Source organism: Rhyacophila brunnea, unplaced genomic scaffold (genome assembly GCF_057557595.1).
Source record: "Rhyacophila brunnea isolate RB1 unplaced genomic scaffold, BYU_Rbru_1.0 scaffold_6, whole genome shotgun sequence".
Classification (NCBI taxonomy): Eukaryota; Metazoa; Arthropoda; class Insecta; order Trichoptera; family Rhyacophilidae; genus Rhyacophila; species Rhyacophila brunnea.
Genome location: NW_028233276.1, coordinates 11,037,975 through 11,050,831, shown reverse-complemented (window position 1 = coordinate 11,050,831; position 12,857 = coordinate 11,037,975). Strand labels below are relative to the sequence as shown.

At 38.0% G+C, this 12,857-nt stretch overlaps 1 protein-coding gene across 1 annotated transcript; it reads left to right on the top strand.

Moving 5' to 3' along the window:
- The first annotated feature begins 1,805 nt into the window (after nucleotides 1–1,805).
- LOC147065203 (uncharacterized) lies at nucleotides 1,806–11,145 on the top strand. The gene is made up of 4 exons (XM_085956677.1): nucleotides 1,806–1,880; nucleotides 7,052–7,883; nucleotides 9,149–9,243; nucleotides 10,763–11,145. The coding sequence occupies exons 2-4, from the start codon at nucleotides 7,397–7,399 to the stop codon at nucleotides 11,108–11,110; spliced, it is 930 nt and encodes a 309-aa protein (XP_085812803.1). The 5' UTR covers nucleotides 1,806–1,880; nucleotides 7,052–7,396; the 3' UTR covers nucleotides 11,111–11,145.
- Nucleotides 11,146–12,857: the final 1,712 nt, after the last annotated feature.

The following is a 12,857-nucleotide window of genomic DNA, read 5'->3' as shown; positions in this document are numbered from 1 at the left end:
AAAAATACGAATCGGAGAAAGACAGTTAGTATTCTGGAGCTGCTACTTCAAGTTCGTGTCGTAAAACAACATGGCGGATATAATATTGTTATTCTCTCGATCTTGAAAGAAGTAAGATATTTTCGTCGACGTTTTACGTAAAAAAATAACCATGGTCTCTTGCAGTGCAATGAGTGCGTTTATTGAATGTTGTTGAGTAATACAAATGAGTGTTGTATTATTCTACGTTATTATTCGGTAAAAAAGTTTTTACTAATGGAAGGATACAAATGAGTCACAGCATTTCGGAACAATATGCATACTATTAATTATTTATACATTGACAGTTTTTCCTAAAAGATCTTTTACAATAACAATTCACAACTTTTTCATCAAACGTCAAATGGTTGTTTATTGCAAAAAATCCAGGGCCGTATGCATTATATTATTTTGAAACCAAAATATACGCTGTGTTTTTCAAAGTAAAAACAATGACAGAATGAAATAATGACATTCATTATTTACATAGATTTTATATTTCATTTCAGAGTTAAATATATTTTTAAGAATACCAAACAAAAAATTGTATTTATATGAAGTATGTAATGGAATATATGTAGCAATTTTATAATGTTATATAAATTAAATTATTTCAGATTTCCTAAAAATGAAGTTCTTCGGAAATTGTGGATTGATGCAGTCGGGCGGGAGAGCAGGGTGCCATCTCAATATATCTTCATACTATATATGCAGGGCTTCTCTGATAATATTATGTTAAATAGATAAAATATTGTAATTAACTATATACTTAATCAAATTTTCAACATACCTACCTGTATTTTGTGTCTAATAGGTTTATATAAACAAGTAATTTATACACAATATGTCAAAAACGAACCCATGTTATATTTTTATTTCATAAAATATTTTCAAAATACACATGTGTTAATAGGTAGGTAATATAATAAACTTTTTTTTTGTTTGTAATTAACTGTAATTATTTGTGTTTTTTATTTAACAGTTTTATCTAAACAATAATGCTATGTTATTTTATATAGAACAATATGTAAAAACAAGACCATATTACTTATTCCAATATTTAACCATTTGCTATTAACTGATTTGTGTTTAATTTTTCAAAATATTGTGTTTTTTGTTTTATTAAAAATAAAATACTTACTTCCATTTGCATTATTCTTTCTTACCCTGAATCATAATAAAGTTTTTATTACGGGAACTTTTTATAATGAAAATACGTTTATCATAAATTGTTGTAAGCTGAAGTGTTAATAAAAAAAATACTAGGTGGGGCGTTTTTATGTCTGAGCATGGCCCATTTACAGCAAAGTGTACCTAATTTCAGAGAGATAAAACTTTGTCTCACAAAACGAGTACGCACTGACATTTGTGTGCTACCTCTGTGGGAGGAGTCCAATCTCTTTTTTATGATTATTTATCTCTCTGGTTGCTAATCTTGTTTAGCAGGCTGGCAGGACTGACGCTTCTATTGGTGGTGTCTCTTGTCTCTGCTTATTCAATTTGATATGTCTCAAGGAAACCAGGTAGGTGTTCTCTGGACTTCAGAGTCAACAAGAATAATAAGAGTTTTAATGGTAGGTAAAACTCCTTTAATTATTCACTCTGAAGTCCCTTGAGATATCACTGTTTGTTATCATCTGGTAAAGCAAGATAGATCCTGCAAGATAGGGTGGATGAAACCTAACATGAGAATTAGGTATAATATATTCCTTGCTTTTAGGCTCAGTGCACCGGGCTGAACAGAGAGGTCAATATATTTTGTCCCCCACTATAGAAGTCTGTGTGTCTATCGGTCTCTGGTAAAATGTTTTAAAAGTAGCTTCCTGGCGCCAATTACCTCTCTGCAGGATGTCATCTATGGGGTAATTCTCTAACCAATTTAGAGAGGCGACTGCTGATCGAGTACTGCCTGGTGATTCCTGTACCCCTGCATCAGCGAGTACTGACTTCACCCAATTTCCGATGACTGCTCGAGTCGCAGGTTTTGGGGGGCCTCGCCGGAATATTACCATCCTCTTTTATTCTTTCATAGGAAACGCAGATAAGTTTTCGTAACCAAAATACTGGATCGATGTTTTGGCAACTGGAAGCGATTAATTTCCATCCAGATTGCCGGTGCCTTGATGTGTCTATCTTGGAACCAAACACTGGCCATAGAATTATATATTCGCTATTATCGACTAGGCCATTATCCGATACACTGAGTAGGGTAAGGTCATGAACCCGTCGTCCCGATACGAGTAATAATAATATAGGTAGTTGTTCTGCGTGAAACTTCATATAGGTTGTATACTAGTGATGTTGTTTCTTGAGGTAGTCTACTATTATTCTTGGATCCCAAATCGATGGTTTTGTAGGTTTAGTCTTGCGGGTGGATATGGCTTTTAACATATGACGCACTACTATGTTACTGCTGATGTCTTTACTGATCATAGGTTTTCAAAAGGTAGCTATACCTGACTTATGTACAAGAATAGTGTTATATGACGCGGATAACATCCCTGCAGAACTTCTAAAGTATGGTGGACACCGATTAATAGCAGCAGTGCATGAGTTAATGCTTAAAATCTGGGAATCTGAAAGCATTCCAGCGGATTGGCAGATCAGCGTTATCTGTCCAATATATAAAAAAGGAGACACACTGCGATGTGAAAATTTCAGAGGGATATCACTCCTGAGCACAAGTTATAAGGTATTCACAATGATCCTGAAGACAAAACTGGAAGGTTACGCAGAAAACATAGTAAGTGAATACCAAGCTGGCTTCAGGGCAGAAAGGTCTACAACAGATCAGCTCTTCACAGTGCGCCAAATACTGGAAAAATGCTGAGAATTCGATGTGGACATTTATCAACTCTTTGTTGATTTTAAGCAGGCATATGACAGCATCGACCGGGAAAAACTATTCACTGTCCTTCTGGACTTTGAAATCCCACCGAAACTAATCAGGCTTGTTAGAATCACACTGCAGAATACACTCTCCCAGGTGAAGGTGAATGGCCAACTGACGGAGGGCTTTGAAGTATCTCGGGGTCTTAAGCAAGGAGACGGATTGGCTCCCATGCTGTTCAACTTAACCCTCGAATCCGCTATCAGAAAGTCTCAAGTGAACAGGAGCGGCACTATATTAAGCAGACCGAGCCAACTGGTTGGCTACGCAGACGACCTTAACATGATGGGCAGATCCATACAGATTGTGAAGAAAGAATTTGACCACCTCCAAAGGGCCGCACTAGAGATTGGCTTAAGAGTAAATGAAAACAAAACTAAAGTCATGGTACAAAGCCGACAAAATCAGAGTAGGCTGGGAAAAAGTTCCAGTTTTGGAAACCATCAATTTGAGGTTGTCAACCGGTTCACATACCTGGGTTCCAATCTTCCAATATTAAAAAAGAGAACGAGGGACCGGAAGAAATAAAAGACCAAATAACCGCTGCAAATAAATCGTACTTCTCATTGCTGCTCATATTCAAATCCAGAAATGTCCACAGAAAAACTAAGACGCGGCTCTATAAAAGCGTCATACGCACAGTCGTTGCATACGGGTGCGAGTCATGGACGCTAAATGTGAAAGCAGCTGAAATGGTGGATTGCTTTGAGAGAAAGATCCTTAGGCGGATATACGGACCCATGAATGATGGTGGGGAGTGGAGAATTAGGTACAACACGGAACTATACCGCTTATACCAAGATTCAAAACTCTCCAACTTCATAAAACTCCAGAGGCTAAACTGGGCAGGTCATGTCCAGCGCATGCCTGAGTCACAAATACCGAAGAAGATCCTCGAAGGAAACCCAGGGGGGAAAAGGCCAGTGGGAAAGCCACGCACACGATGGGGTGACAACATTACAAAAGATGCCAACCAGCTGCTAAAAATCATGAACTGGAAAATACGTGCGGAGGACCGTTCCGGCTGGAGGACGGCGGTGGAGGAGACCAGGGCTCGACTTGAGCTGTAGCGCCATCGAAGAAGAAAGAAGAAGTGTTATATGAAAGACCTTCCTTATTGTATAAGTGACCCAGGTATCTAGCCACTTCAATCGGCTCTGGGGTATTATAGCTTATCGTGTTGGCCATGTACCATGTCTTCCATTTGTCCCATGCAGGTTAATAGGTCTTCAAAGTGTATGGTCACCAGCCGGAAGTGAGAAGTGATCTGTCCTCTACTGACCAGCTAGAAACTAACTCTGCCCACCCGAAATTATCCATAACTGGAGTGATAGGTCCCGGACTTGTGGAGGTGGATGGTTTGTAACCGTGTCCACTAGAAATGACTCTGAGTGCGGGATCGGGTAGGGGGGTTCCAGTGATCTCTGCTGTAGGTCTGCGCTCCAAAAACACTTCTTCCACCATGGGGTCACTAGTAAACATTTTCCCCTTGCCGTGTTCAGGTGTGCCAATACTTGTGGAATTAGATTCGGTGGCGGGAATATGAAGCGTCTAGTTTCAAAAGCCCCTAAAACGACTTTTGACAGTTCTGAGAAAAATGAGAAAAAGTCATATCTATTAAATGCGTGAACTTTATGTATTTATTATTTGATTTATACACTATAAATAGTATAATATTTACTATCCTTTACTCACCTTTTGCATATTTTACTGAGAGAATATATTAGAAATCAAATGATTTTCAATTTAGGGGACTTTGAAACTCAACTACCGTTTTAGGGGCTTTTGAAATTAACATGTATGGTTTTAGGGGGTTATGAAACTTACATTATAGCAATGGCGCATAAGGAAATTGCGAAAGGCGTCCTGTGGTTACATTTCTAAGAGAAAAAATAAATATTTTTTGTACAAATTAAAAAAATATTTATTCGAAGTAGGTAACTAAAATTAAAAATATAAATTATGTTAAAGATGTAGAATTTACTATTGTGTACATACATATTATATAATTAAAAATATTACAAATAATAATAATGAAATAGAACAGTAGTCTATACTTATATATAAAAATGAATGTTTGTTTGTCCCGCATGCGTTTCTATACCATTCATCCGATTGCTATGAAACTTTGGTGAGTTATTATGTGCACACCCGCAAAGGTTTTTCAATTATTACAACCATATTCTTCTTCTTCTTCACTCTATTTTATTTTATTCTTATGATTCCTATACCATTCATCCGATTGCGATGAAACTGTCGTCAGTTGTTGTGCGCACACCCGCAAAGATTTTTGAATTAGTATTACCATCTTCTTCTTCTTCTGAGGGTGGCTCCTTGATAATTGAGAGCTCGTACATTATCGACAATCAGTCCTTCTTCTCGGTTTTCTCTTCTGTTTTGGATTGTCCTCCGGTTCTATTTGGCTGCTAGAGTCAGGTCTGATCGGGATGTTGAGATCGGTCAGGCGTTTGATCGTGATATCGCATATATCCTGTATGATTTGATTTGCATGAGTTTCAGTCTTCGAGAGTTCGTATTTTATCATTAGTTCCTCCACGATATCTATGCATTCCTTGTTGTCATCTATTTCTGGGGACTCTTCGTTGTTCTGGGTATTTCCGGTTGGTGAGGTGTAAGGAGACCCCGTTGGTGTGAACAGGATCTCTTCGTCATCGCTACTGTGGATAGCTTCCTGTTGAGTGTGTGTGGGTGGCGATTTGGAGGTGGCGTCGTCTGCGCTGTGATCGTTGTTTCCGTCGTCTGGTGTTGCGTTGATGTTCATGTTGATGTTGGGGGGGGGGGGCGTTGTGATGATGATCTCGGGTGCCAACTCCTCCGTCTCTGTTTCGTTGTCTGTTTGTGGGCGGAATGTAGACGGCATCGGGATGTTGACGTCGTCTACTTCCTGAGACTCGGTGACTTTGGGTGGTGTCTGCGGTGTAGTGGTTGTTGTAGCAGTATTGTGCGTATCGTGCTGTGGTGAGTTGTTGTTTGTTGGTCGATATGGATGGTGCCTTGATCTGTAGTGCGAGAGCACTTCCGGTTCCGATTTATGTTGTGTTCTGCTATAGATGATGAATTCCTTGACTTGATCGTAATGGGAGTGGGATCTGGCGTGTTGCGAGTGGCTGGTCCGCGTGCTTCTTCTCGGTAATTCTATCTGTATTTTATGATAGAGTGCGTGTCGTAAGTTGAATATGTGCCTCCCTTTGTCGTTGTCCAGTCGTCTGACCAGGACAAGAGGCATCGGATGCTTGCTCCTGCCCCGGGTCATTCTCTGGACGCTGATGATCGGGAGGCCTCTTCGTAGTAGGTCGTTGGTAATGTTTTCTGTGTGTATGTTGACCGGGAAGCCCCTTACGACTACGTTCAAGCGTTTGTTGTCGTTTCATGCGGGTGCGGGAGGGTCTGCTTCCTTTTCGGGCGTTAAGTTTGTTGTTAATCTGTTGGTGTGATTTGTCCAGGTCTGTGATATGATTTTTGTCGCGTTGGTGCTTGGTTCGCTCCTGATAAATCGGGTGGGTGAATCGGCGCGGAGAGTTGCCGCGGCTTCCTCTTAGTATGCCGTTAGGAGCAGGAAGTGGAGCGTCATGAGTTCTCATAGCCTGGTCGGTTTAAATCTTTCGAGTCTGGAGATTTCAGCGGTGATTTGCTCCATTGTGTGTTCGGTTATTTGGTCGTCTGGTCACTTGAGGCGGTGATAGCAAATTGGTAATTTGCTAGGTCGGTGGGTTTCTGCGAGGTATCTTTTAGGTGTGTAGATCTCGGCTGGTATCGGAGCATATTAAAAGGCGACTGCACGGCGTCCACGACGGGTGCCAGTCCGCAAGTGATGATGCCGAATGCGAAGTGCGATTGGCAACTCTGCCGGTAAAATATGGGTGCTGCAAACCTACGATATTTTTTTTGGTACGCTGGACGATATTAAAAAAGTGTAGTTACTTAAGGCGTATGGGTTTATTCGCAAGAATCAAATTTGACGTAAGCGCCATAAAAAATAACAATACTCGAAGCGCATATCAAAGTAAAAAAACAAAAATCGCTTCGCTCGGCGTCTCGCGTAGTAGATACGAAACCAGAGGTTTTAAAAGTGTTGAATTAATAATATTTTTTTCCTAACAAATTTTATAAACATTTTTGTAGTCGGTAGAATAAATTATAAGAATAAAAATAGTAGACCTCTAAATAAGAACCTCATATTATTGATATGCTGAATTTGTGAAGTGACACCTTTTCTTGAACCTATCATATTGTAGGTTCAAATTAAGTGCAAATATTTTTCAAAAAAAAATCTAATACTAAAAAACCCGAAAGTGTAAACAAATATAATTTTATTCATTTTCATAAGCTAACATTACAAATTATAATGCCGGCGCTCCATTGGCACGCAAGTCAGACGATTTACAGTCTTCGGACTTTTTTTTCGCGTGGAGCACCCCAGGTCTGCGGACTTTTTAATCCGCAGACCAGGCTCGTTGGATTTCAAACATGTTTGATATTTTACTCGCCGAGCCGCTGAAATTCGTACGTTCACCACGCTTTACCGTCACATTATTTATATCTATGCCGACGGACGACAGCGCCATCATTATTTTACTGTCATTCAAAGTGTTCGGACATCTCACATCGATAACAACAATGGTAGATCTACGAGTGCATTCGAAAAGTTTCTTGGAAGATTTTATTAGTTGTTTTAAAGACAACCCATCGTTGTGGAAGACGACCAGCCCACTATACAAGAATCGTGATGCCAAGTCCTTGGCGTATGCGGAACTTTTGGAGATTTTAATCAAGGTGGAGCCGCAGGCAAGGGTCGACGATGTTAAAAAGAAAATACAGACATTGAGGTCGGGTTACAGAAAGGAAAGAAATAAAGTAAGGACATCATATCGAAGCGGAGCCGGCACAGACGCAGTTTATCTACCCAAACTGTGGTACTATAAAAATTTGGAGTTCTTGAACGACCAAATGGAAGGTACGTAGGAATGCTTTAAAGCTATTTATTATACACGTGCAGATTATGAAATTGTCGTACATAGCTCTGAAAGTGACATCGCATTAGATTAGCTACTATTAAGCAATTAAAACATACAGCTATGAATCATTTCTAGTCACAATAAAATTTCTTATTCTTTGCCGAGGTAGGTAATAAATAATAATAATATATAGGTACGAGGGAATGCTTTAAAGCTATTTATTATACACGTGCAGACTATGACATTGTCGTATCTCTGAAAGTGACATCGCATTAGATTAGCTACTATTAAGCAATTAAAACATACAGCTATGAATCATTTCTAGTCACAATAAAATTTCTTATTCTTTGCCGAGGTAGGTAATAAATAATAATAATATATAGGTACGAGGGAATGCTTTAAAGCTATTTATTATACACGTGCAGACTATGACATTGTCGTATCTCTGAAAGTGACATCGCATTAGATTAGCTACTATTAAGCAATTAAAACATACAGCTATGAATCATTTCTAGTCACAATAAAATTTCTTATTCTTTGCCGAGGTAGGTAATAAATAATAATAATATATAGGTACGAGGGAATGCTTTAAAGCTATTTATTATACACGTGCAGACTATGACATTGTCGTATCTCTGAAAGTGACATCGCATTAGATTAGCTACTATTAAGCAATTAAAACATACAGCTATGAATCATTTCTAGTCACAATAAAATTATTTATTCTTTGCTGAGGTAGGTAAGAAATAATAATATATAGGTACGATCATGGCGGTGGAAGCGCGGCTTATTGAGTCGTGGTCGGGTCCCAGGTTCAAATCCTGGGTCTGACAAGTACACATTGAATTTCAATTTGTGTATGAGTCAGAGTATGGACCTAATATGTTGAGCAAGTGGCTGACATCCATTTCTCGTAAAAACAAAATCTGTCAATACAAACCTCCACTCCGTGGAGGTCCATATTATGATCGGACATGGTCGAAAGAAGAAGAAAAGAAATGATCATAAAATCAAAAATCGCTCGAGTTAGGTTCCTTCAGAGACAATCAATAAATCGTCAATCATCAATCAAAATTAATGGTACAGTTTGGTTATGAGGAATACAGCGGAAAACACATTTTGAAAATACCCGATATACTGGATTACACCAATTATACCAATATCAATATTAACCGTATGAAGGAATGGGTACTTAGGGGAGAGATAATAAAAAACAAGTTTGAGTATTATGTTGTATTTTAACAATTTACATTTTGTTTTACAGAATCGAGCTCAATATCCAGCATGGTGGACGATTTGGAAAACATGTCTCCTGATGAGAGTTACTCCAACTCGTTAAACAACGAAGATTGTATTGAGGTAAAACATTTTAACTAAATTGTTACATTGGTTTAATTTATCTATTGCTTATCATACTTTCTTGCCATGTGACAGCCCCGGTAGTATTAAAATATTTTTCGAAATCTCCTCGCGCTTTCTTAGCATTGGCAGTCGAGTTCCGATTAGTCGTTGCTTCCAAAGGCGCTAAGGTGTCCTGTGACCTCAGTCCGAGCTCTATTAAACCTGTCTCAGGATTTTCCCTATCAAGGTCATGAGAAGGAGTATAAGTATGTGTTGATTTGCGACGAAGAAAGTTGTGCAGCACACAGCAAGCTAATACAACTGTATTGATATTTTCAATTTTCATGTTTATTGGAGCTTGAAAAATGCGGAATCTAGCAGCTAAAATGCCAAAAACATTTTCTATAATTCGCCTGGCTCTGCATGTCCGATAATTATATATTCTTTTACTGTGAGGGTGGAAGTAGTCCGCAGACAGTGCAATGTGTAGATGGCAGTTAAAACCTAAAAATTACAACATTTTAATAATTCAATATTTTTAATAATCAGCAAAACACTGCCGTGAGAACGGACATATGATCACCTCCCGCCGGCTGAAGAAATGCTTAAGTGCCGGGTGTCAGTTGTCCATCACAGGAATGAACGAGTAAACAGTGCATTCCTGTCATTGTGTCGTGTGAAATCCATTGTTGGACTGATAACGTTTGTACCTTAATCAAATTTCGCAGACAAAATCCCAGGAATCTATCCGCAATGTGGGAACAAAACAATAAATTTACCCACGCTGTGGATAGCATTTTCTTTGTCTACTTTCAATATAAAAACAGACGTGGCAATCCAACAAGGACTCAGTACCTTAAATTCGCTCGTCTTAATAACACGCCGCTCGCTTCAACGTTAAAATAACTTTTATCACAAACACTATCGTCGTAATCTAATTTATAAACTTTGTATTATTTAAGCTGTAAATTGAATCTGTAATTTGTGTTAAGGGATAATAAATTTGGGGAATTACTTTTATACGCATCAAATCCTTCTGATTTTATTCATCACCTACCCCTCATCACACCATCCCGTGCAACAACTGTGATTTAATTGCCTTTGTGAATACGGCTTTATGAAATCGTTACGTAATGCAAAGGCTTCATCGCCAATATAAACAAATGGCAGTGCATCAGAATTAGCAGTAGGTTTTTTTGGTGCAGGTATTTTTAATCTGCCTTCGTCTAAACGTTTGAAAAAATCAGATTTTCTCAGTACGCCTCCATCAGAAATACGTCCATTTGTTCCAACATCAACATAAATAAATTCATAATTAGCATTTGCAATCGCCATCAAAACAATGCTGTGGAAATGTTTGTAATTATAAAAGTGGGAGCCGGCGCCTGCAGGTGGCACGATTGCAATGTGTTTCCCATCAACTGCGCCCAGGCAATTTGGAAATTGCCATTTACTATTAAATTCTTCTGCAATCGTCTCCATTTCTTCGTGCGTATCAGGGAACTGCAACAAAAAATAATCAACATTTTATTTACAGATAGAATATTCGCCTTCAACATCCACGTTGTCGACTACTCCAAGGTCGAATCTCAATAGAGCACCAGAACCCCCATCGTTCAAACGAAAAAAATCGAATGATAGCGCCAACAAAGTGTTAGAATTAATCACCGACAAACTAAGCAAGACTGAAGATGAATTTGATGTTTTTGGCAAAATGATGGCCATGAAACTACGATCGATGTCACAGGGACAAAGATTGCTGGCCGAGAAGCTGATGCATGAAGTTGCCTTTATGGGACAAAGTGACAAAATAACGCCAGCAACTACTGTTCATACTCAACCAGTGTATCGTATATTAAGCAAAAATGTACAAAAGCCGGTATAATAAATTAATGTTTTTTGTATGAATAAATATCTTGTAAAAATATTTGTTTTTTTGTTTGTTTTTATGCCTATAAACCTTAGCTTAAGCGATACAACAAATGGTAAGTATTTGAGCTATGTTAGCAAACCTATATTATTATGTGGCCTCATTTAGAAATCAAATTCCATGCTTGCTTTTCGAAGAATATGACTAGTATTACAATACATTCAACAGGAATAATTAAGCAGCTTGCTTACAGCCTATATGGAGAGTCCTGGCTAGGTACAGCATTCTAATGGTCTATTGAATATTTAGCATGTCAACGATGGCCTTATTTGTGACTATATATATACCTATCTCAAATGCATCTTGTCTGCCATTCTTATGATGTTGCCGTCTATGATTTATATAGGTAAAACAATCCACTAAACGTTCACTTTATAAGACCAACCAATGTCTACTTGTTAATGATATATTTGTAAATTTGCCCAACTTTATTAGATGACGTATAATATAATACACACCTTGAAATATTCTCCTTTCAAAACGTCAATGATGACTTGGCAAGTTTCGGGAATTATCTTGCCCAGAGTTTGTCTTCCAATCGCAGTTCTATAATGCAAGTCAGTGAATGTTCCGCCGGCAGCCAAAAATCGCAGGGTTGCACATAATCTATCATGAGGAGAAATAGCTTCCCTCATCATAGTATTTTTTTTTTAATAAATGGGGAGACCAAATTATACAGTTCTGTGTATACATCCTCCGACATTCGCAAATAATTGCGGAAATCGCTCGGTTGCAAACGCAATTCTCGTATTAAATTTGTGTGGGATAATGTCGTTCGTTTCCTTATCCAATGTTTCACCCAGTATTTGTGTACCCTTTGCTTCGTTATTACATTATCTGCCACCCAATAACCCAAAAAACATAAAACGTCGGTATCATTTAACGCCATCACGATTTAACTGTCAGATATACGTATATTATCTATGCTGTCAAAGTCGACTGTTTTACTCGTCAAATTAATTATATACTCGTTTCGTTGAACGTCTGTTGGCCAGTAGCAGAACGTAGAAAAATCTGAAGACTTATTGTCGTCGGACTTTTGGCTCGCCAATGGAGCGCTGGCATAAGTTTAAAACATTCACAAGAGGTTCGTTTCTTTCAACATGAACGAAACAAATCAAATTAAACCATAGACAATATACATACAAATTGTAGTTGACCGGAAATGGTTTGAAATTTGACGTTTGGTTCAGTGTATCATTGAAAATCAAACCGTTCTCGGACCATCAGAAATGGTTTGACATGAAACGTCAAACCAATTCGGACGATCCATAGACTAATGGCAATCTGTCAAAGTGTTGATAAGCATTATTCGGCATTTATATATAGTGAGGTGTTCATATTAATATATTAGATATTTACACCATAGGAGTGCACTTGAATTATATTATGTATTATAGATTAATAATCAATACCTATTATTCATAAGTAACCATACGCGAACAAGACGCCGCTTTTGGTCTTGTTATCTCAAAATCCAGCACTATTTTCTATGCAAGTTCGATTTAATATCATTACTATAATTATTATGTCAGACAAAGAATTTATTTTCATTTTATTTATATTTTGTAACGGAGATTCTAAGCTACAAACTGTGTTAAATCAACCCGGAATGATCTTTATATTACCTAACGAGTTCGATTGTCGTCTAAGTCACAATATCATACTGTCGACATGAACAATAGTGGTCAATTATGAAAAG